The sequence below is a fragment of the Myxine glutinosa genome, chromosome 4, assembly GCF_964187855.1.
Source record: "Myxine glutinosa chromosome 4, kmMyxGlut1.1, whole genome shotgun sequence".
Classification (NCBI taxonomy): Eukaryota; Metazoa; Chordata; class Myxini; order Myxiniformes; family Myxinidae; genus Myxine; species Myxine glutinosa.
The window spans coordinates 16,517,678-16,543,789 of record NC_136264.1 but is presented as its reverse complement, the minus strand read 5'-3'; the positions used below and the strand labels follow the sequence as shown (position 1 = coordinate 16,543,789).

Here is a 26,112-nt window from a genome sequence, read left to right as displayed (position 1 = left end):
CCGATTCACCCAGACTTTGGCCGTATCGCACCCCAGCTGCTCAATGAGGGAAAAGACGAAAACGACGCAATGCAAAGAGGAAAACGAAGACAAAAAGGTTGGAAATACTACTAAATTTATTTACTATTTACACACATAAGCAAAAAGAAAGCAGTCACGTTTATTTACAAGCACATAAGACGCAGGTGACACAGGGAAAATACTAGCTTATCTAACAGTCTTAATTAACCCAGGACAGAACAAACAGAACACTGACTCACGCGGGGAATGCCAGGAATGGCAGAAGGTGGATGGCTGGAGGTGAACGCTTGGTGGAGCCAACACGGAGCTTGGTGGAGCCAACACGGAGCTTGGTGGAGCCAACACGGAGCTTGGTGGAGGGGAACGCTCGGTGGAGCCAACACGGAGCTTGGTGGAGCCAACACGGAGCTTGGTGGAGGGGAACGCTCGGTGGAGCCAACACGGAGCTTGGTGGAGCCTTGGTGTGACGGGTTCTCTCTTCTCTGTAAAAGCTCAACCGTCTTGTCTCTGGTAAAAGCGAATCTCTCTGACTCCTCTCCATGGCTTGGGCTCCCTTGTGTCTGCCGGTAAAAACTCATCTCCTTTGGCCACACCCCTGCCTTGGGTTATATAGGCCCCCGCCCCTCAACCTTTGCGAACCTCCCCGACCGCTCTTCCTCCGCCCTCTGTAGCCAAACCCCTGGCTCATGGTTGGTCGAGCGGGGCTGGTTCACTCCTCCCCCTCTATGACGAGGTGGAGACACGCCTTTCTTCCCCAACCCTGCCTCGTGGCCAATGGCGGCAATTGGATCGGAGGTAATTGGTGATGGGAATGGAAGGGAATCTATCTCTTTCACTGGTGCAATGGAGTACTTCAATTAATGGGAGACACAGCCTTACCCTAAAACACAGAATAAGAGATAACTATCAACAGGTATATTCTATTACTTGGCTGACGTGTATGCTTGTGGACTATGGGACGCCCTTTTGGTCTTTACACAGCTCCGGAGGCAGGAGGCACAGAATAAACAATAATCACAATAGTACAGCACACAATCAAAAAATATACAGTCCTCATATCCACAACACTATATACATATATATACATATATATATATATATACATATATATATATATATATATATACATATATATATATATATATATATATATATGTATATATATATATATATGTATGTATATATATATATATATATATATATATATATATATATATATATATATATATATATATATATGTATATATATATATATATATATATAAAATTATATATATTGTTATGGAAACGGAGTACGGCACTCCCCTTAGGGGGGGTTAGTCCCCCTTCTATTTTCACTGGCCGTCTCCGCTCCTGAAGCTGCCCAGCGCCCTCCGGAGAGGCAAGTGAGCAACCTCGTTCAAGGCCGTGGACGAGATGTTATTTGCCGAGCGGATGGCAGCCCGCGGCTCGAACCATTAGCAAGTAACTGACCCGATTCTTAACGTTGGCCAAATCGTGCCACAGGTATCCAATGGGGAAATCACTAAAACGAAACGGTTGTAAAGGAAAGAAGGCAGAGTAAGGAGGAACAGGAATTTATTACTAACTATTATGTACACAATCAAAAGTAACCAAGGAGAAGGAAAGATACGAAAATAAAGACAGAAAGATGGAAGGACCAGAAGACACAGCGCAATACTAACTTATCTAAACAGGCTTAACTTATACCCCCAGGACAAGACACACAAAACAGACGACAATCAGACTTGCACGAATGGGGAATGAAGGCAGGAACGAATGACTGGAAGGGGAGGAAGGTTCAGCTGGAGGTGGATGGCTGGACGGACGAGGAGGTGGGATCACAAGGCGGGAAAGATGCGGGTGGTTGGTGTGATCCCGGCTCGAGTTGAGCAGCCGCCGACTCTCCCCAATCGTCTCCGCACGGCGACGTTGCTTTGTGGCCGCAACTGCCGTCACCGCTGTCGACGCTCAAAGCTGCGGTGGTTAAAACTGTGGTTTGTTCAAAGCTGCGGTTTGTTCAAAGCTGCGGTTTGTTCAAAGCTGCGGTGGACTCCTTTGGATGAACTCATCCCTTCTCTGGTGGGGGCGTCGCGTGACGGGTTATATAGGGCCACACCCTGGAATCTTCGCGAACCTGCCCGATCGTTCTTTCTCCGCCCTCTCAAGCCAAACCCCTCGTGCTTGGTTGGTTGATCGGGGCTGGTTCACTCCTCTTTCTTATGACAAGGTGGAGACACGCCTTTCTTCTCCGAGGTAGAGCACATGGCAATGGCGGCGAATGCAGTTGGCAATAGAGGCTTTGGGCAATGAAAGGGGAATCTATCTTATTTCAATTCGGTGCAATGCAGAGTCAACTAGTGGGAAACACAGCCTTAAACTACATAGAATAAGGAGATAACTATCGAAGGAAGCCTATTATTTGCTACGTGCATGCGATGGACGAGCTACGGTGCACTCATTTCAATTAACAGCCAATTAGAGGGGAAATGTACATAGGAAATTTTAATACTAAATTTACAAAGTGAAGGTTCTAAAAACCGTAACACAGCACCCTCATTCCTCACGACACGACTCGGGCCGACAAAACTTTAACTTAGTGTGACACGTAGGTGTAGTTCCCTCTACATTTAACCTGACCCTGAGTGTGACAGTTTTAAAACACAAATAAGTATGTCCCTCTGCTGCATTGCACCCTGCCTAACAGATTTACGCCCACAGGATAACCGAATTGCGGAATGGTTCTCAAACTACACATGAACGGTGGGGAGCATTATTTACAAGTGACGTTGGACTATTTACAAAATGCAACCCAGGACCTGTGATTGTTCTTTTGGGGGGAGAGACAGCCTGCGCTGCATCGACGCACCAGCAGCAACAAAGAGCACCATAAAGCCCCAAAACGCACCGGAGTGCACAGTTACCACAATTCAAATAAAACCAAAACCCTGGTGCTGGTCTTCCTCTTCGGCTCCCTCTGCTGGCCAATGTTCTTCCAGATGTTGTCTTTCTTCCTCTTCTTGCTGGCGGCCTATTTGGACATAAAAAAAGCACAAAACGTGTCCACTTTTTATTTATGGCCCACAGAGGCCGACTATGAGTGGTTCACCTGTGGGCTTGGTGCCACCTCACCGGGTCCGCAAGCAAGATCTTGGGCCATCGTGGCCGGTTCCAGCAGAGGGGCCATGCCCCAACCCGTGGGGTCCATGAGTGGTGCTCAGCCACAGACATGTGGTCCATAAGTGGTGCATCAATGCAGGCAGCTGGCTGCGGGGGTTCGGGCACACAATGGTGGACTCCCGCACGCTCCCCTCGGTGGCCAGAGAGCACGATCCATGGGTCGGGGAAGGAAGACAGAGAGGGCAGGTTAACGAGGGGTAAGGTCACAAGGGTACACATCAATAAAGGCAATGCAATGCAAGGTGAGGTGCGCCTGGAGACCGAGCGGAGAAAAGCTCGTCCCTATCGTATGTCACCCCACCCATCACCTGTTCTATCCTTGCCCCTTACCCCCGTATGTACAAAAATATACACCCTTACCAATTCGTCACTACTGTCTCGTCTTCCCCATATTTCCCCTACTCCAAATTCCTTACAATCCCATTGTCTAACCAAATTTGCCATCCCCAATTCATCATCAATCCTCATAAGGAGGGAGAGATGGAACAACAAAGCACAATGTCACACCCACGTCATGATGCGTCTCACAATCCAAACCTTTGCACAAAAATAATAAAGCCAACAAACCATGGCATGGTGTGGAGCACCGTCGTTACCTCAGGTGAGTGGATGTAGATGGTGCAAGGAGATTTCCAACCTATCTACCTTCTAAATGACATTAACACACTTTACACTACCCGGGGTCTTTCCCTGCCAATCCATTGGCAATCTTACTCTATGCGGTTTTAAGAACCAAATTCCCATTGACCAAACTGTGGTGCTTCATCAATTTGGGGTCTCACTCCGCCGATTCAACTCCCTGTGCCTTTGCACAATTTCAGGACTGGGTCGTGTGGCTCTCCTAGCAGGTCTACCCACCTGCACACCTCCACCACTGCAGTTGCCTCCGAGCTTACCTGCTCCTTACCTAACCTATCTAACTGGGGAAGGCCCTCTGGCGCTCTCCCCACTCGGTGCCCTCTCTGGCACTGGGCTACCCGGGTCCGTCCTCCGGATCCTCGGGCCCCATCCACAACTCTAACGGCTCCCAGAGCCCACCTGCGGCCTCAACTGGCCGACATCCTCACAGTGGCGGAGTGCCCATTTAACTACACACACTAACAGGCCACACGCTCAGCCATTTCCACGACACTAATGCACCCATCCAAACACCATTCTTCCACACGCACCACAGATGCCAATATCCAACCACAATTTACCTACTCCCTCTACCTAACTCTTAAACTACCCTCCCCGGGTATTCGTGATGGGGTCCATCCTCCCCATACACACCTTCGCACCATCCACTCCACTCCACAGTTTCCACCATACTCACTCCACACCATCCATTCCATACTCCATATATTCCAGACCATTTATTCCATACAACCATGCTCACCTGTATTTGCACACCTGTGCAATCACTCCTGGTGCTTCCTGCACCCTCCTTCCTCCCAGGCTCCTTCAATCACTCCATACAATGCACAACCACAATTCTTCCTCATGCACTGCTCCATACACTTCCGATTCTCAAACACACGGCATCATCTGATCTACCTACTCCCCTCTGAAACTCGCGCTTCCCAGTCGCCCCTTATACTATTGCGCTCCCTCGTCGTTATAATCCAACTACCCTACTCTCTACGTCCCCACTACCTGTCCAATGTCGCGACTTACCTCTACCGTTACCTATGGTCAATCTTCTCTAGATCCCTATACATTATCCTAACCCTCCCTCAGCGAGCTTACACTGCCATAAACCCCATAGCTATTGCTCATGTGCCCCGCATGTGTGGGGGATGGCAGAGTTGCCATCCCACCACATCGGGCATCTCTCACTACCAATTTCGCCATCAAATTCCAACCAATCCTATTCACTATTCCAAAATTTCGAATCCAAAACACTATCATCATCACAGTCCACTATATCTGAGCCTCGGTGCGTCGTCACATCATTAAAACTCGGCTTCGCAAAGCCGAGCAATGAATGCGGGTGGTTTGGTCGCCTGCAGGTTTAATCCGTCCGGCATTCGGTTCAAGGGAGGCGGTTTGGTCGGGCCGAGATTCCACGCACCATCTCGGCGCGGCACCTTCTGGTCCCCGGCCCGATGGCTCAATCTCGCCCGGTCGGAACCCCGCCCCCGCCACTAGGGGGCACCGTTCCGATCCCTCCAACCTGTCTCTGAACCGGACCGGTCGCCTTGCCCGACAAGGCCCGGACTTGACCGTGTGGGGCCTCGCATCCAACAAAGCGCACCGCGCACGCTATCCGTCGCCTTAAACGCTGCCCCGTTCAACGTCGATGCTTCACTCGCATACGCGACCCTTTTCACACTCACCAAACCCGGCGTTCCAACGCCGCTCGTATATCCCACAAACTTTGTCACAGCACTCGCTCGTGCATTCTCCCCTCACACAAACTCAGGTCTACTCATAACGCTCACATACTCTTTTGTGCACTCATCCTCACTTTCACACTCTGTTTCCCACTCCCTCTCACTATCCCACTCCTGGCACCAATTGTTACGGCTACGGAGTACGGCTCTTCCCCTTAGCAAGAGGTGGTTAGCCCCTTGTCTTGTTAAGCTGACTGTCTCCGCTCCTGAAGCTACAACGTTCTTCCCGGACCGACGGTAGGTAGGGTTTGTTAGGCCTAGGGGTTCGCTACGTACCTAATTACTACCGCCAGCCGGGAACGAGGGAATAAGTTCTACTCGAACCACGGTTTTAGATGGACTAGTTGCCGAGCGGTTTTAGCAACCCGAAGTTCGAGTCGTTTAGCAAAGACTAACCCGATCCTGAACGTTGGCCAAATCGTGCCACAGGTGTTCAATGATGGAAACCTCTAAAACGAACGGATGTGAAGAAAAGAAGGCAGAGTAAGGAGGAACAGGAATTTATTACTACTATTTACACAATCAAAGGAACCAAGGAGAAGGAAAGAAACGAAAATAAAGACAGAAGGATGGAAGGATCAGAAGACACAGTGCAATTATTAGCTTATACAGACTTACTTAAACCCCAGGACAAGACGCACAAAACAAACTCACGTACACGAATGGGGAATTGCAGATTGGATTGGCTGGAGGGAGAGGAAGGTGGGACCACAAGGCTGGAAGGTTTGGCAGGGCGCACAGCAAGCAGGTCCTCTCCGGGCTGGAAGCGAGCAAGGCGGCAGTGGCACACGTATCTCGTTCGTTGCACGCGGCAGGGCTGGTTCTTGCCTCGACACGCCTCGGGCTCTCTCTTGGTCTCTCTTGGCACCACCCTGCTGTATCTCTTGCTGTATCTCTTCTTCTCCCTCTCCCCCATATACATTTCCCTGGGGTCCTGGGTCGACTCTACCCCTTCTATCTCTACCCCCACCGGCATCCGATCGTCTTGACTATCCATGGCACGATTTAAAATTTGGGATATAAAATAAAATTTTGGCCACTCGTAATTTGAGTGCGTTAAATGCACTTCGGGTCTGAATCTCGCTCCTGACACCAAATGTTACGGAAACGGAGTACGGCACTCCCCTTAGGGGGGGGGGGGGTTAGTCCCCCTTCTATTTTCACTGGCCGTCTCCGCTCCTGAAGCTGCCCAGCTCCCTCTGGAGAGGCAGGTGAGCAACCTCGTTCGAGGCCGTGGACGAGATGTTATTTGCCGAGCGGATGGCAGCCCGCGGCTCGAACCATTAGCAAGTAACTGACCCGATTCTTAACGTTGGCCAAATCGTGCCACAGGTATCCAATGGGGAAATCACTAAAACGAAACGGATGTAAAGGAAAGAAGGCAGAGTAAGGAGGAACAGGAATTTATTACTAACTATTATGTACACAATCAAAAGTAACCAAGGAGAAGGAAAGATACGAAAATAAAGACAGAAAGATGGAAGGACCAGAAGACACAGCGCAATACTAACTTATCTAAACAGGCATAACTTATACCCCAGGACAAGACACACAAAACAGACGACAATCAGACTTACACGAATGGGGAATGAAGGCAGGAACGAATGACTGGAAGGGGAGGAAGGTTCAGCTGGAGGTGGATGGCTGGACGGACGAGGAGGTGGGATCACAAGGCGGGAAAGATGCGGGTGGTTGGTGTGATCCCGGCTCAAGTTGAGCAGCCGCCGACTCTCCCCAATCGTCTCCGCACGGCGACGTTGCTTCGTGGCCGCAACTGCCGTCACCGCTGTCGACGCTCAAAGTTGCGGTGGTTAAAACTGCGGTTTGTTCAAAGCTGCGGTGGAGTCCTTTGGGTGAACTCATCCCTTCTCTGGTGGGGGCGTCGCGTGACGGGTTATATAGGGCCACACCCTGGAATCTTCGCGAACCTGCCCGATCGTTCTTTCTCCGCCCTCTCAAGCCAAACCCCTCGTGCTTGGTTGGTTGACGTGCCTCTAACTCATCCAGGATTGCGTCAGCTGTAGCACCAGAGAAGCCCTCAACGTCAGAGGGCTCGTCAAAGACAGAGGGCTGTGCCTCGTTGCGACGCCGTAAGAATTCGGTGATCTGGCATTGGCGGAGGGAGTTGATGTGGGCGTGATACTGCTCCTCGTAACCTGCCAGTGCCTTATTAATAAAGGAGCACCTTGCTTCGCTGTTGATTGTTAAATCTTGTTCAAGGAGGTGGCAAAGCTGGCAACCCAAGTCTATCATCTTCTTGATGTCGGCCATGGATAATCCCTCACGCCTCACATTTACACCTTCCTCATCCTCTCCTGAACTGTCCTCTTCTTGTTCCACATCATCTTCCTCAATTATTTCGTCGACAGTAACTGCAGCAGGCTGTATCATTTCTCGGATGTCCTCACCAGTCGTCTCAGCAAAACCAGCTCCAGGGATTTGGCGTGCCTCTTCCGCCGCTGCCTCTACTTCTGCCTCAACAGTCTGTGGCGTACCTGGCACAGCCACCTGGCGGTCCTCAGGGAGACCTTCCAAAATGTTACGCCAGGCATGATTGATAGTGGCTGGGGTAACATTGTTCCAGCAGTCTACCATTAAGTCGATAGCCTGTTTGACGTAGTTTTTCCAATACCGAATCACTTTTTGTTCTGCCTCAGTATCCCATTGAACCATGTCATCCTCATCCTCACTGTCGAGCAATTGCTGGATAACGGCGGTGTCTTTAATTGCCTGCCGCATCTTCCTAAATTGCCGTGTGGAATAGGACGCCTTCACAACTGATATGACCTCCTGATCGAGGGGCTGGATCAAGGAAGTCGTGTTTGGTGGCAAAAACTCGACCTTCACATAAGGATGCTCGGCCCTTAGAAGTGGCGAATGTCCAGGGGCATTGTCGAGGAACAGGGGAATGTGAAACCTTATGTTTTGGGACTTGCAAAAATCCTCAACCTCGGGAATGAATGCCTCCTTGAGCCAGTCCTGGGAAAGTTTGGCCGACATATACCCCTTCTTTGATGTCAACCAGTGCACATTTAATTTGTTCATGTTGCATCCTTTGTAGGCCCTGGGTCGTTTAGCTCGATGCACAACTGTGGGTTTAAGGCGGCATGTTCCTGACGCATTCATAGCCAACAGCAGGGTGAAATGCTCCTTTATGGCCTTCCTTCCACGAACTTTGGCTGACTTGGTAGTGATAAATGTTCACCGAGGCATTGCTTTCCAATAGAAATTGGTTTCGTCCATATTAAAAATTTGATCGGGAGTGTACTGGCCTTCATCAATAATATTTTTTAGAGATTCAGGGTACTCACGGGCTGCAGACTTGTCCCCACTTGCCGCCTCGCCAGATATCTTCACACTTTTCACTTTATGACGGGACATGAACTTATCTACCCACCCTTTGGATGCAAGAAAGACTGGAGGTTGTTGCACACCCATCTTACGAGCCACAGCAGCATAAATGTCCTTGGCAGTGTCCATAATTTCACGAGTATCAATCGCCAAGTTTCGCTTTGCTTGCCTCTCCAGATATCGTCCGAGTAATTGTTCTGTCTTGAGGAGCAATTGATTACGGCTTCGCATAGCTTGGGCACCTGCATCTGATGAGGCAAGATTCATATGGGCCTTGATATGGTCACGGTTTTGGTAAATACCTCGCACTGTTGACTCATTTATCCCAAATTTCTTTCCAACACTTCGCTTTGTTTCACCATTGTCGATCAACTGCACAATTTCGCATTTCTGAGCGTAAGTTAAGTTCTTCCTCTTCTTGATTTCCCTTGCAGGTGCCGCTGCATTACGCTGGGCAATGGTGGGGGGTCGGGGTCGGGGTATATCGGCCATTGTTACATCACAAAAAAAAGGTTTAGACACTGCTATTACAGTACATACAGTATTCACTCTGAGGCGACGCGCACTTGAATGGCGCCGGGCGGACAATCACAGTGCTCCTGACGTCCTGACGTCACAACCAATCAGCACGTGAATCACCCAACGCTCGGTGATGACGTAGCACCCGGACTGTTTGATTTTTTTTTCCCCCCCCCCCACCATTTCCGGTGCGCTATAGCGCGTATTTGGGGCGCGATAGTCGTGTTTGTGCAGTTTTTTAGGTAGCCGCGATAGCAGATAAACGCGATAGCTGAGTTCGCGATAGCCGAGGGTTGAGTGTATATATATATATATATATATATATATATATATATATATATATATATATATATATATATATATATATACAGTGAAACCTTGACTTACGAGTGCACCAACTTACGAGTTTTCCGAGATACAAGCCGTCGCTCGGGCGGTTTATTGCTTTGTGATGCGAGCCGAGATCTGAGTTACGAGTTTACGCCACCCGCCACTAGGTGGCCCAACAAGCGTTCAGGTCACGTGGTTATCTTGCCGTGCAAGCATCTTTGCCGTATATCGCTGCTGCTTTGTTTTCGCATTTTGGTTATTTTGGAAAATTTCTTAGTTTTAACCATGGGTCCTAAGAAATTGAGTGCCAAGGGCAGTGCTGAGAAGAAGAAGGAGAGGATGATGTGCTTGGATATAAAACACGCAATCGTCGAAAAACATGAGCGAGGTGTGCGTGTTGTCGACTTGGCGAGGCAGTACGATCGTAGTACTTCTACGATATGTACGATTTTGAAGCAGGAGTCGATAAAGGCTATAACGCCAACCAAGGGCGTTAAGATTATTTCAAAGCTCCGGACCTCTGTCCATGAAGAGATGGAGAAGTTGTTGTTTGTGTGGTTGACGGAGAAGGAGCTCGCAGGAGATACCGTGACCGAGAGCATCATCTGTGAGAAGGCACGAGACATTTACGGGGATTTGGTGCAGCAGACGGCGGGAACATCAACGGACGAGGCATCGGAAGAGTCATTCAAAGCCAGTCGGGGATGGTTTGATAATTTTAAGAAGAGGACCGGCATTCACTCCGTCGTCAGGCATGGTGAGGCAGCAAGCCCGGATGTGAAGGCAGCTGAAGATTTTATTATAACTTTTGCCGAACTGATAGAAGCCGAAGGATACATCCCCCAGCAAATCTTCAACTGTGACGAGACAGGGCTCTTCTGGAAAAAGATGCCGAGGAGGACGTATATAACGGCAGAGGAGAAGAGCATGCCAGGCCACAACTTGTTCAGAGTGCCGGCGATAGCTCGCCTTCTCTTTGTGGAAGACACGGTGAGATTTTTTTTTTTTTTCTTTTCTTTTGTATACAAGATCGAGGCTCGTGAAAGAGCTAACATTAATCACACAAAAAGACAAACCGACACACAAAACACAAAAAACAAGGGGAGCGGCAGACAAGATGGGGAGAGAGGGGGAAGGACACAAACACAACATTTGAGAGCAGGGACATCGGGAGGACTTGGGGGGAGGTGGGAGAGGAATAAAACATATGAACACTGCAAGGACTCTGGGGTGAATTACCGGGGGTAGAAAATATCAAGGTTTTCGATGGGTCATTGATGAGGTCATTTCGATGAGGTCATTGATGAAGACCAGAAATAGCACAGGGCCCAGAACACTACACAGATCCTCATTTCGATGAGGTCATTGATGAAGACCAGAAATAGCACAGGGCCCAGAACACTACCAGAACACTACACAGATCCTTAACATCCAACAACTAATGGGACGCAAACGGGGTGCCCAGTTTAGCGGCACACACATTGATGAATCACCCTGCCTGTGAAACACCGACATGACAGGTTATAGCTGGGTCGGGATTCAAACCCAGGCTGGACAGTTTAGAGTCAAGTGTGCGTACCTCCAGTCCAGGCCATCCTGCCAACTTGTATGGTGCATACAGGTGAAATATAAAGCGTGAGATATTTATATATATATATTTCAAAAAAAATTGGTGTGGTTTTTGGGGGGTTGGAACGGATTAATAGCATTTCAATTCATTTTAATGGGGAAATTTTATTTGAGAAACGAGCAAATTGAGTTACGAGCTCGGTCACAGAACGAATTAAACTCGTAAGTCAAGGTTGCACTGTATATATATATATATATCTATATCTATATATATATATGTATCGAATCGAGGTACAGAGAACGGGGGGGGGGGGGGGGGGAGTCCTTCACAAGTCCGTATGCGCAGTTCCTATGAATTCATATGAATTAGGAGTTCCCCAGCGCAGCCCGTTCCATCGCAACTCTGTCCGTGCCCTCTCTGTTAGCGCGGCTCTCCCACTCACTCTGCTCGTGAACTCCTTACTCAGCTTCTCTCTCTCCTCTCTGTGAAAAGGCGCCGCGCTTGCGCTTATATAGTCCGCTTAGAAATCAAGCCGCGCACTCTCAAACCACGCCCACCAGTGAGCTCACCTCAGCCCTGATTGGTCAGCGAGGGCTCACCGGCCCCACCCTCGACGGCTCGTGGACGAGGCCACACCTCTTCACGTGGCCCCGCCCCTTCTTTCCTCGAGCCAACCGCGTGTTCAATGGCGTTTGAATGCAGCTGCTAACAAAACCACGGGAGAGCATTGGGAGGGACAAGCCCCGTCTGTAGGTGGGCATGAGGGAGTAGCTTGGAGAGATAGAGAGAGGTTCGAATGGGATGAATGGGGCCTACCTTATTTGATTAATGCAACGCAGATTCGACTATTGGGAACATGGCCTTATTTAAACACATACTAAGGAGATAACTAAAGTCCTATGCTGACCTACGTGTTGCTTATGGACTAGCTATGGGTGCGCCCTTATTAAATGCTGGGATATTTACAAGAGTTATTATTTACAAGTATTTACAAGTGAGGGGTTCTCAAAACCGCAACAATATATATATATATATATATATATATATATATATATATATATATATATATATATATATATATATATATATATATATATATATATATATATATATATATATATATATATATATATATTGTTGTGGATATGAGAATGGCTTGTTTTTTTTTGTTGTTGTAGTGTAAATTGTTGTAAAGATCACCCTTTGTAAATGACACCAATCCTTGTAAATACCTCCGTAGTGTAAAGGTCAAAGGGCGTCTCGGTAGTTATTCCATAAACACCACATTGCAGGACACGATAAAACCCTTGTTCAGTAGCTTATATCTTATTATGTGTTTTAGAGTAAGGCTGTGTCTCCCATTAACTTAAATACTCCATTGCACCAAGTGAAATAAGAGTAGATCCCCTTTCATTTCCATTCCCAAAACCTCCATTTCCCCTTTCGTCATTGCCAGGCCTCGAGTGCCATTGCCAATTACATCCCCTCCAATTGCCGCCATTGGCCACGAGGCAGGGTTGGGGAAGAAAGGCGGGTCCCCACCTCGTCAGAGAGGGGAGGAGTGAGCCAGCCCCACTCGACCAACCATGAACAAGGGGTTTGGCTTGAGAGGGCGGAGAGAGAACGTTTGGGGGAGGTTCGCAAAGGTTGAGGGGCGGGGCCTATATAACCCGCAGCGGGGCGTTCCAAAAAGAGATGCGCTTTTACTGAGAGAGGGAGATGAGTCTAAAAAGAGAGGTCCATGACAAGAGCTGAGTTGGTCGTCAGGGGTGGTCAGTGGTTGCGTTGGTTGCGTTGAGTTGTCGGTAAAGAAAGAGTGGTTGGACCAAGAAAGAGAGAGGAGAGAACCCGTCACGCCAGACCCCCCACCAGCGCGTCGGCTCCGACCGTGATCCGACCCGTGATCCGACCCGTGATCCCACGCACACGACAGGATCGGTGGCATCAGCGGCCGTCGAGGTCCAGCCCGACGTCCCGTGCGGGATCAAGCTCCAGCCAGCTCCGTGCAGTCCTCCCCCTCCAGCCACACACCTCCTTCCAGCCAATCCACTCTGCAATTCCCCGTGTGAGTCAGTGTCTTTGTTTGTTCTGTCCTGGGTAGTAACTAAGCCTGTATAAGCTAGTATTTTCACTGTGTCACCTGCGTCTCATGTCCCTGTACATAATCGTGACTGCTCCATTTTGCTTGTGTGTGTAAATAATAAATCCCGTTACTCTTCTGTACGTCTTCTTCCTCTTTGCATTCGTTCGCTTTAGAGTTCTCCCGATTGAATAGCGGTGGCGCGATATGGCCAACGTTGGGTGAATCGGGTTTTAGTCAGGGAACAACTGTTCGGCCGCGGTTATACCTCCGCTCGGTAAAATAACATCTGATCCGCGGACCGTAACAATATATATATATATATATATATATATATATATATATATGTGCATGCTGCATGGCGTCCACCCTTTGTGATGACGATCTTTCTTACATCAAAGGGGCAGCTTCATTCGACGGAAAATAAAGTCAAACAGGATGATATCTTGCTGTCTTACTTGGCTCCTTGTAGTCCATCTTCTTTCTGATGCAGCATATAGCTCCTTGTAGCATCATTTGCTGGGGGCACAACTTTGCCACTGATGCAGTGCCCCCTGTAGGTTAGAGTAGGAATGTGCAATGTCTTCAGTGTGCTGGCGATAGCTCGCCTCCTCTTCGCAAAGGACAATGTGGAATCTTTAATGCCTACCAACTAATGCCAGCAGAGGGGCGCCCAGTTTACCGTCCATTGGAGTGATGGCACACACATTGATGCCTCACCCTGCCAGTGAAACACCGAGATGACAGTTTCTACTTTATAGATTGGTTGGGATTCAAACCCAGGTTAGACAGCTCAGAAGAAAGTGTGAATACCTCTTAGACCATCCTGCCAAGCCATTGTATACAATATAACATGTGCAAAATGGCAGCCAAAGGGAGGATTAGCATCAGCTCACGAAATAGAGCTGATTCAAAATGGCTACCAGGATCCATAGCGATGGTTGATGGAACACCAAAATGTGTGATCCAGTTGTGGGTAAAGGCCCTCGCGATGTTGGGTGCGGTGAATGAAAGGGCATGACTGTCCTGTCGATGTATCACACACGAGGGCAGTGTCTGTCTTTGGGGTTGGTACCTCGTGAAATGTAAGCGAACCTGCTGCAGACTGCAGACGTTGGAACTACGTGTCCTCCCGCTGTGCTGCTGCAAGTGCATTAACGTCGATGGCCAGTGTGCTTCGAGAAGACAACGCCAATACCTTGATACGTGAAAGAGCGTCAGCCGTCGAGTTCATGATTCCTTTGATGTGCCGGATATCATTGGTGAATTGCAAGATATATAATTGAGTTGGCGAGGAGAGCAAGTGTCCGAATGGTTGGATAAAGCGAAAGTTAAAGGTTTGTGGTCAGTCAAAACAGAGAATTGTCTGGCGTCTAAGAAATGGCGGAAGTGCTTACTGGCGAGATGTACAGCGAGTAATTCCCGATCGTAGCAACTTTACTTGCACTTTGGTTTCAGCATTTTGGAGAAGAAGGCCAGTGGACGCCAATCCGCATCAATAAGCTGGTGAAGTGCCACACCCACCCAGCTTGGTGACATTCAGGCTGCTGATTGGAGGATCTTTATATAATGTAGACTCCCTTAACACATTTGCCTGCCATCCCATATTTCATTGTTACCTTACTTCCTCATGTTTAATAATGCTGTGAAATGTGTCTAAGACTGTTGTCTCTGACATGATGAGGATGTTGGTGTTTGTATCTAGACTGCTGTGATTATGGGGTTTTGTACAAATATGTATGCTTCTCAAACAGGATCATCTGCCCGACAAGGAGCCAGGTGCTGGTAAAGGTGTGCCGTGCAGCGGCTCCGTCTCGCCACGGCGATCTGCGTGTGATCGTGTTGAGAGATCGCGGAAAGGTGAGAGTGACCGATCGCTCCTTGTGTTTGTAATTTTATGTGTCATATGGTTGTGTACAATCACAAGTTTGTTCAAGGATGGGAAATTGCTCAGAAAACGAGTTTTATTTTGTGATGCCCGTGGGATCGTTTGTGGTATCCATGGTGACATGCCCCCAAGTGGTTCGGATTTGAGGCCACCAGGAGGATTTTAAACCTGTTTGAGGATCAACCAAAGCTTGCCCATCATCGTTCGGCTTTCCAACCGTTGGACGCACACATTTTGGATCAATTGTTCTGGCGGACTTCCTCTCTAGTCGTAGTCAACGTGTGGCCCTGAATGGGTTTCTCTCATCTCCTCTTCCTGTTCAGGCTGGAGTCCCCCAAGGCAGTGTTCTGGGCCCTGTGCTTTTTCTGGTCTTCATCAAGTCTTCATCATCATTTCTGGTCTCTCTGACTCTCTTGAAAATCGTCTCTATCTCTTTGCTGATGACTCTACTCTCTGCCGCTCCATTCCTCATCCCTCAGATTGGCAGTCTGCAGCCTCTTCACTCTCTGCAGACCTGGACAAAATCGCAGACTGGGCAAACAAGTGGAACATGTCTTTCAATCCTGACAAATCTCACACTCTTACGATGTCTCTCCGAAAAGACCGACTGGACAACCCTCCCATCCACTTTGTGAATAATCCTCTCCAAGAAGTTCTGTCACTCAAGCTTTTGGGTCTCACTATCTGCCATGATCTTTCCTGGGAAGACCACATTTCAAATCTGGCCTCCAAAGCCAGTCGCCGACTGGGCATCCGCCGTCGTGCGAAGTCCTTCCTTGGCACACCTGAGCTCCTCACCACATACAAGGCTTTCATCTGCAGCTCAATGGAATACTGCTCTCCCCTCTGGAATGGTGCTCCTACCTCACACCTAGCTCGTCTTCACGCTGTTGAAACCAAAGCGTTCAGAATCATTGGAATCTCCCGCGATGAAGCTATCTCCGAGGGCCTTTCACTTACCCACCGCAGGCAGGTTGGTGGTCTTTCTGTCTTCTACCGACTCCTCTCCGGCCTTGCTCCCCCAGCTCTCTCTGGGCTTTGTCCCCCAAATATTCCTACAGGTCGCACAAGATCTGCCAGCAACCCTCCTATGGTTAAACTGCCAAAATCAAGACTCTCTGCTCACCTTCACTCCTTCATTCCTCTTTTCTCCCGCCTCTGGAACAAACTCCCTCACTCTCTTCAATCCCACTCCTCCCTCCAGGTATTTAAAACAACTGTTCACCACCATCTCTTATCTTCCCCCAACCAAAACCTTGATCTTTTCTACCCCCCGCTAATTTCACCCCAAATCCACTTTTTTGAAATACCAACTTCTTTCGTGGAAGTCCTTGGTGTCCTTGTGTTTTATACTTCTCCCACCCCCCCCCCCCCACCCCCCTTCCCACGCCTCCTCCCGCCAAGCCCTCTCCCTCCCACACATCTCCCGATGTCCCTGCTCTCAAATGTTGTGTTTGTGTGCTTCCCCTTCTCTCCCCATCGTGTCTACCGCTCCCTCTTTTTATATATTTTGTTTGTCTGGTTGATTTGTTTGTGTGATAAATGTTAGCTCTTTCACGAGCCTCGATTCAGTATACCAAAAAAAAACAAAAAAAACAATTTTTGGAACTTTGAGCTCGATTTAATTGCTGCCATCTGTGATATTGATTGTTTTTAGTTGGATAATTGTTCGATTTTCACCTGCAATTATTTTGGGAAGTTCCACCTCGCTGTTTTTGGTCTCGGTATTTATGAAACGATGACACCGAAAAGTATTTTCTTGTTGCATCTGCCACCGAAGGTGGACGAAGGTTGTGTTTTCACCCCTGTCTGTTTGTCTATCTGTCTGACTGTGAGCAAGATATCTCAAAAACATGCAGACGGATTCGGATGAAATTTGGTGGACAGGTTGGGTGTTTGACATGGACAAAATGGCTGTTCCGTATTTTGGTGAAGATCCAGATGCAGATCTGGCCAATCGGTGTGACACAAAACGTAAACTGTTCATCCTGGCTTTGGTATGTCCTCGACCAAGGGCCTGCTCTAGTTACCCTTGCCAAAGGAGAGGGTATTGCATTTCAGTCCGTTTGTCTGTCTGTTTGTCCACACAGAATAAATATGATTTTCTCTGCAACCGTTGGTCCGATTGACAGGAAATTTTCACCATAGGTGCACCTCCTCCTGTAGAATTTTAAAATGAGAATTATGACATCATAGGCCATGTGGTACAGGCACCATCTTGGAAAAACCGAAAAACTTTGCACTTCTATATATCCGAAAGCCCTGCATATTGAGACATGGCTCATTGTAAAGAACTCTCCATGGGGAATAACATATGTTAATGATGATGTCATAGATGCCTCCATTATGACGTCATAATTCGACAAGTACAAAGCTTCATTCGATCAAGAAGAAATTTCAAGAGCGTCATCCAGAGATAGATTGGTGGAGAAAAAAGAAATAAGGATGACGTTATCGGTCACGTGGTTCAGCTGCCATATTTGATTTAACACAAAAGCCTTTAAAACCAATAAAAAAATCCTGGCGAGGGTCTGCAATCTCTGATTGCTCTTTCTTGTTTAAGCCTTGCAATTGTAGCAACAACAACTCGTGTCAAGTTATTACAACAACTGCATGTAGGACTTAAAATCAGTTGAAGGTTAATAATAATTATTGTTTTTTTCAGAAGCCATGAAAACAATAGGTTTGACTTTTTGCGATCGGTGTCATGAAGTTGTTGGGCGACCAAAGTCATTAATCCTATTTGTTAAATTTGAGCACAGACCAAATGTCATGAAAATGACTACCATCCCACATTGACTTGATAAGGGTTAGGGTTGGGGTCAGCTTACCCCATTGCTGAAGGTCATTAATGAGCAAGCTCCAATTTTTTTCCTGACAATCCAATAATAACAGTGAGCCTTGTTATTCAAATTCAAATTTGGACCCATAACCTCTTGACCTATTCAAGATCAATTCAATAAATCTTCACTGCTAGGCCATCTCCAATAACCAATCAGCCGAAGTTACCCCATTGCTGAAGCTTACCCCATTGCTGAAGCTTACCCCATTGCTGAAGGTCATTAATGAGCAAGCTCCAATTTTTTTCCTGACAATCCAATAACAACAGTGAGCCTTGTTATTCAAATCCAAATTTGGACCCATAACCTCTTGACCTATTCAAGATCAATTCAATAAATCTTCACTGCTAGGCCATCTCCAATAACCAATCAGCCGAAGTTACAATTCACAATTGCTCCTTCACCTTGTATAAAGTTTTCTGTGGTTTGATGCAAATAATCAACAACAGCTTATAAACAATCAAAAGTTTCAAACACACTCTGGTGCTAAAGATGCGTTTTCAAGAACCCAAGGGGTGCTTCAAAAAGACACCGCAAATTCTCTATGGGAATCTGGGTGAACAGTTTTAGCTTTCGCTATTGTATGGCTTGAGGATAAAAAGAAAATCAATTAAATTAACGCATGATCTAAAATTTCTGTGGGTTTTCAGTGTTTGAATGTCTGACTGTTATTTCAATTGTAATAAGGAACAATGTTTGTAGATCTCATGGCTGAATTGGGCTTTGATGACGATTCGGAGGAGAAAGATGAAAATACAAGCACTCTTCAAGGTCAAAAGGTAAATGAAGAAGAAGCGTCCTGTGATGGTGAAGAGATGAACCTTAGCAATAATGGACAAGGTGAACAGTTTGAAATGAGTGAAGTTGATGTTGAACTGGGAGATGAAAAGAAGGAAGAGAGAGATTCACGTTGGAATTTTCAGGTAAAGTAATTTATTTTGGAATTGATTCCCATGATATTTACAATCCGTTGGTTTGTGCTTTCTGCTGGACGTGAATTCTACTTGCGGTCCGTTCATTTTCACAGATTCCTTGTGCTTTCGCTGCAGTCAAGACCCCCCACATTACAGAAAAACTGCACACCCTTCCTTCAAGCTTGGCAACGCGTGCGGCACCATGTAAGCCTTGTAATATGGTGCTATGTTGTTTTTGATGCAAGTTCATGGAAAATTACCCAAACTCCATTATCATCTGATTGCACCTTTAATCATCCACTTTTCGCCTCAGTCCCCCATTCCCCTCTTCCCTCCTCCCTCCCCTGATCTTTAAATAATTATATGAGTTCCCTTGCAAGGAAATTCAATGCATGAGGAGGCCACTGGGCCCATCAAGCCCACACAATGATTGCCAACCTATGGTTGCTTGTCCATACTCTGTCCTTAAATGCTGAGCAAGCAAGGAAGCAGCACATATCATTTTTAGGTTATTTCGGAATTCCTCCGAAATAAACTCAGAGTGGGTCCCGGTGACCGTCTGTCCATACATCCATGTCTTCTGTGACCAAATCTTTCGTGGCTATGCTTTGCAGGACATCGTGCATGTCATAAACGGAGAAGACATGGAACCTCTTCAAGACGAAGAGAAAGTTGTCTTCTACCTTGTTGTCTTCTGTCTGTCTACCTGAGGTCTCTTCATTGTGAACAGGACTATCCTCTCTCATTCCAAACATTACTCGTGCATCAGCCAAAATCTGAGATCTTAAATTGTACGAGAGACTCCATCTTGCTGGAGCAGTGGGGGTTCGTGTGATACCTATTATGCCACCGCCTCTTTTCCCAGTCCCGTTGAGCCATTCCTGGGCCTGGTCAGGATCAACTTGGTTGAACTTTCGTGTTGATCGCTTGACAACAAAATGTCCTTGTTTGAAGAGACAAACGATCTCGGGTGGGAGCTGGTGCATCTCGGTAATGTATATGGGCCCCCATCGAGAGTAGTTGTGATGATCGTACCTCATGAAGAAAGGAACGATGCGTGTGAATGAGTGCAAATGTAGATCCCATTGGCCTTCTCGTTGTGCCCGTGTGAACATAAGTAGAACAGTGATCATCTCCATATAATTCCACCAGTAGTGGAGCTTTGGATTGGTACATAGGGTATCTTTGATGAACATTGTCATGGCTCTATGGAAACCGTCGGTTTGAGCAAGCTTCACATACTCCTCGGCATCAGCGTTTGGCATTGACATAATTTGCACATACACCTCCGGGTCATGTTCCTTGGCATGCTCGATGAATTGTGGTAACAATATCCTCCACAACGCTTGGAATGTTGTTTTATGAGCACGCATTGCTTTGTTGTAGGACTTACCGGTCATGGCTTTCTCGGCAGAGAGTGGTCCAAGCAAACCGGCCTCCACCCAAGCCTCAAACAATCCGGAACCCCCCCATGTGCTTTCCAATGATGCCCAGGAAGTTCATGGAGATATGGAGGCCACCAATTCGAGGGATCACGCTCTGTCTGTATCCAGGAACAGACCATTTCAGTTCCATAATCTTGCAGTAGAGTGCCTGATCTACAGTAATGACAGTATACCGCTGACCCAGGTGTGAGGATATGGACATACAACGCTGAACCACTGTGTTCAAGGTATCCAATTCATGGGCCTGAGCTTGTATTTTTGGCAAATATCCCACTGATGTTACCTCCTCGTCATTCACACTCAATAGTTGTTTGAAAACTGTCCATCCAGGTTTTATGTCCGACTTCTGCCTTTTGAGGACGAACGCAATATCAGTCGCTCTGGCAGCCTCTGCAAAGGCTGGCTCATTATCAGGTTTCTTGAACCAAGAGGGGTAAAGCTTTTCATACTTTGGTTCAACCTTTCCTTCAACAACGGTAGTGGGAATTAGCGCAGTCATAATTGCAGGAACATCTAGCTGACGTCGTTTACTTGGCTTCAGATTGTCTAGAACGTTAACAGAGCCTGGTCCCCTCTGCCACGCAGCCACCTGGGTGGCATGAAATGTATTTTTGCCATCAAGCGTCTCCTCACAGATATCAATGTTGTCAGCAGTGAAGTGAACAAACCTTCCCGGCTGGAGGTTAGGGGGGATGACCGCACCGTTGGCCTGGTTCATGGTACTCAGAGTGTATTCCGCCAGTGCTGTGTCTATCTGAAGTATCTGATTATAGTTTATAATATGTCCAGCTTTAGAAAAGAGGTTGACCAATTGTTTTGACCATGTTTGTTGGTGGAGAGCCTATCCCAATCCTATGTGCTTGGGAGTCATCTTTTGACCACCACTGACATTGAAGACAATGTCTTGTGAAATACTCAGGACCTTTGTTTGTACTCCACTCTCGTCATCTGGGACAGGGTCATCATTAGTCTTGTCAATAAGTTTCTGTCCTCCAAATAATAACATCAGAAACATATAAAGGCTGTCAGGAATACACTCTATCGCATTATCCTCATTCACACCGAATCCCGCATGGCCTGCTTGGCTGGTAATATCCCCACGTATCTTCAGTGCCACATGAATGAGTGACAAGACATCATCTTCATCTTTGTATATTGGCATAGTTAGAAGGTCGTCAAGGTCTCCTGAATCGGCAAGTTCGGCTAGAGGTATGTGTGTGGACTTTAGAGGTATAACCAGGGTTCGTTTATCACAAGGTCCATGGTGAAGCGATGGGATGAGTTCAACAACGTCTCCGACGCCGGACAGAAGTTTTTCCCCAAATGATGCCCGACGACTTATGTATGAGGCTGGAATTTCGGTCCCAGATTCTTCTGCTTGGACACAGTATCGGTTCCAAACCTCTGACATTTCAAGGAGATGGCCCTTTTCGGCTGCATATCTCAGCTCCTTGAAGAGCCAACTCATAGCAATGTCCACATGTTTAGTTTCCGTCCGAGTCTTGGCAACTGATCGGTTCAATTCCACTAGGCATGGTAGGTGATATCTTCCATCAGTGGCAATGAGATCAGCTACTCCAACAAATCTGATTCTCAGTTTCTGGTCGTAGTGTGCATTTTCCAGAATATGGTTGCTCAAATTGAATGTTGCAACCAATCTGGTCTTCTCTTTTCGATGTATCTTCTGACAAAAAAGGCACAAATTCCAGTCAACAACCACCTCCATACTCCTACGGGAAGTGGTGGACTCCTGTGTTTTTGAAGCGACAGTCTCGGTTGATGTTGATGGCATTTGGGACAGCTTTTCCATAACTGTCTGTAACCTTTTGATTTTGCCACTGTCTGTGAATTGGGCACAGCAGTTTCTATGCCAAACAACTTCAGTCAAATCCACAGAATCCAGAACGTTTTCGAGATGGTCAATTGTCTGTATTTTTGACATCTCGATATTTTCTTCTACTGGTGGCTGCGTCGTGAAGTCTTCCCAAGCCATACTCAGTTACTGGACGAGGTTCTTCTTTGCCTGAAGCTTGACATATGATGCATAGACTAAAAGCCACCGTAGCTGTGCGTTTCAGTCTTAATACAGGTTCCATCTTCTTACATTGTCGTTGAAAGGACAAAATAAACCGGCAAAACATAGATATATGTATAACTAAGACTGAAAGAAACCATATGTAAAAATACCAGTGAAACCGTTTCTCAAGGAGTTATGATATGAAGTGCTAACGTCACCGTCATTCAAGTAGATGTAGATATCAACATTCATTTAGTATATATGATGGATCACGGCACAGCTAAACAAGTGTGTGTAGAACATTTCAGCTTACGTTCATCCATGTGCCTTGATCACATCTTGATTCCCACAAGCTTTATCGTGTACCACGTCATGATGTCATTTAATCAGGTTTAATCAATAACATTGTGCCACCCATGCAACGGTAGTTGTATTATTTATTATCCTCGTACAGCTCATAACAATTTTTTTTTTTAAGTTTATTGACGTTTAGGGCTGCCGGGATTCAGCTTTGGGGTGATCGCCAATGTACAGGTGTTGATCAGATATTACATTTTGCTGATTTATATATCATCTTTTAATTACCGATTTTTGGTAACTTGGGTCGAAAAGATTTTCTGGTAACAAGCATATTCAGATTCAGCACCTTCAAAATATCCTGAAACACCTTTTTACCAGCTTGTAACAAAAAATGCTCATAAATTTTTTTCTGGAGGCTTTTTTGGAATTTTCCACCTGTCTCGTGTAAAATGTGGGTTTTGCCCCAAACATTGGTATTTTATTCAAAAGTCTTCATCTCAGAAAACTGCCAGACAGATCCAGCCCATGCCCTAACCTTGAGTTGTTCTCCTCCTGGTCATATCTCTCCCAGAAACGGGGGCATGGCCCCCTGCCCGAATCCCTCATTTTCACTAAAAACATCTTCACAACAACCTGAACGATACCAACCAAATTTGGTGCAATGCATCGGGACTGTAAGGCCTCATGGGGTGGTGCTCCCCATCCGGATCCACGCTTTTAAAGAGGGTGAAAGGCGGGTTTTTCCCCAAATATTGCTATTTCATTAAAAAAATATTCTTCTCAGAAAGTAACAAATGGATCCAGACCAAACTGTCCATGCGGCATCATGAGCATGCCCTAACCTTAAGCTTGTGCTCCCCATGGCTGTATCTCCCCCAGAAAGAGGTCCATGGCCTCCCTCCCCAAATCCCTCATATTCACTAAAATATATTTTCCTCACAAACTGCATGACGGATTTGGACAAAGGTTGGTACAATCCATCAGTACAGGAAAGTCTCATGATGTTGTGCTCCCCATCCGGATCCGCCCCATATTAGAGGCCGAAAAGGGGGATTTCACCTCAAATTCAGGTAATTTATTTTTAAATCTTCTCAGAAACCGTGGGGGGAAAGCCCTCAGTCCCCCACTGGGCTATTTTTTAAGTTGTTGGTTTGACTCGGCTCTGGTTTGAACCGCCGACCGCCCAGACTCAGAGCGAACACTCTGACCATTACGCCACTGAGTCTGGTCTTTGGTACATTCAGCACTGTTATCAAACGAACAACCGGCTATCACTGTGGCAACAGTAACGCTAATTACTTGTCACCATCCACGACCTTGCGTTGCCACCTGATTCTCCAAATCAAATGTCGCTCTGCAGGAAGTTACCGAGATGGCATATTTGCATTTGAGCTGTCTCGGCTGTGATGACCCGACTATAAACTGTCCACAGGCAGGCCCTTTCTGCACAATGTGCCCTGCCCCTCAGATGGATGTCAAGCTGGAGGTCACATCTGCTAGCATTGGCCGTTTGACGTGAGAGATCCTGTGGTGTCTTTCATGAAGAGGAGGCGAGTTATCACCGGCACCCTGAACAAATGACAGATTCCTGCCTAAACCACAATCAGCAAAGTTTTAGACCTGACCGAATGTCAGGTCAAAGATTTAGTCCAAAATCTTTCCCCAGCTGACCCCACAAGCAGTTGGGAATAATCGGCGCTGTTAAAAACAAACAAACAAGGTAGCCGTCTCCATATCAAACGCCTGAGTTGTCTGATGTCTGTTCGACTTGTTAGCCTATTACACCTGCTCGGTTTTAGCTCGATTCAATAAACCCTGAACATGTCCTGCCATTAAGGTTGTTTTAAATAACTCGGACAACTTTCTGAATATGTGTTTTGTCCTGTTTAAATTCTCGCCGTGTCCTCCTAAATCACTTATTCTTTGTCTCAGGTGATATTACAGCCGATCTTGGTCTGGATGATGCTGAAGATCTTGAAGGTATTTTTGTACTGCTGTCTTGTATGGCTGTTGGTCCGATTGAAACGTGACTATTTCAGTAACTCTTACTGACTTTGTCCTTGAATCAAAATGTGTATGTGTGGGTGGCCTGTTGCTGTTCCCATCTGAACGTCTAGCTCATAATATGGGGAACCCAGGTTCATATCCCCATGTGTTTGGCCCTTGTTTACATGTAAATGTACATTGATGTGTATGTTTTTGCACAGAGTGGAGCTCTTATAATGAAGCAAGTAGTGGCATCTCCGATGCTCAGCGCAACTTTCCTGTTCGGTCGACTTCACCTGTTCTACCAACGGTCCAGCATGAAAATACTCCTGATTCATCACCAGGAACAGACAAACTCACCAACACATTCCTAAATGCCCAACACACTGCAAATGTTGAGGATTATGGTTCGTCACGGTATGACCTTCCTCCACGGCCTAATTTACCTGCTGCACTTGCTTTTCAGCACAAAGATGTTCCTGATTCATCACCAGGAACAGACAAACTCACCAACACATTCCCAAATCCTCAACATACTGCGAATGTTGAGGATTATGGATCAGCTGAGCACGACCTTCCTTTTCGCCCAATTTCACCGGCTGTACCTGCCTTTCAGCAGGAAGAGGTTCCCGATTCATCACTAGGAAGAGTAAAAATCAACAACATATTTCCAGTTCCTCAAAATGTTGCAAATGCTGAACATTTCAAATCATCGATTTCAACAGAACAGCAAAAACATCATTTTTCCAGGCCAGTGGACTATTTCTTACCTGCTTCACCCACGTCAGGAAAGAGAGTCTCAGTAAGTGCTGATTCCAAAAAAGATCCAAATTCTGAATCCACACTTAAATTTCAAGGTCCTAGCTCCACTGAAGAGCTGGAAAATCGTCATGAACAACCACAAACACCAGAGGATGTTCCAATGGGAGAGAGAACAATAGCTGAAAAAGATGGAATGATTCTCGCACCAGGAAGAGAAGGCTCTTCTGTGAATAATACCCCAATTATGATTGAGCTTGGGGAACGACGTGAGAGTATGATGTCTGCTGGGCCTGTGGAGCCGTTCTCTGAAAACGAAACAGGCAAGTGATACAACAGAAGTGCAATGAATTGCGGCTACATAATGGTGCATATTATATACGTTTACATTGTGCTCAATTGGCCGATGGTTGCTGTCAGGAAAGCTGCCCATAAGGATTTGCGTGTGACATGCCACCACAAAATGAGTCTTGAAGTTAAAATAGACATTCATTTTTTAGATATCTTTATTTCATAAACTTGTTTCAAAAACATTAC

General features: G+C 46.7%; 1 protein-coding gene across 3 annotated transcripts in view; it reads left to right on the top strand.

Annotated features, from left to right (window-relative positions):
• The window catches only part of LOC137424465 (ankyrin repeat domain-containing protein 26-like), a 159,893-nt gene that overhangs the window by 92,795 nt on the left and 40,986 nt on the right, over positions 1 to 26,112 (top strand). Inside the window, exons 12-16 of one of the 3 annotated variants that reach the window (XM_078775498.1) lie at positions 15,181 to 15,286; positions 18,857 to 19,077; positions 19,182 to 19,272; positions 24,763 to 24,810; positions 25,038 to 25,898. In XM_078775498.1, coding sequence (XP_078631624.1) covers positions 15,181 to 15,286; positions 18,857 to 19,077; positions 19,182 to 19,272; positions 24,763 to 24,810; positions 25,038 to 25,898 — 1,327 coding nt within the window. The remainder of the gene's footprint in view (positions 1 to 15,180; positions 15,287 to 18,856; positions 19,078 to 19,181; positions 19,273 to 24,762; positions 24,811 to 25,037; positions 25,899 to 26,112) is intronic. The other 2 variants (XM_078775499.1, XM_078775500.1) reach the window with 2 other exon arrangements.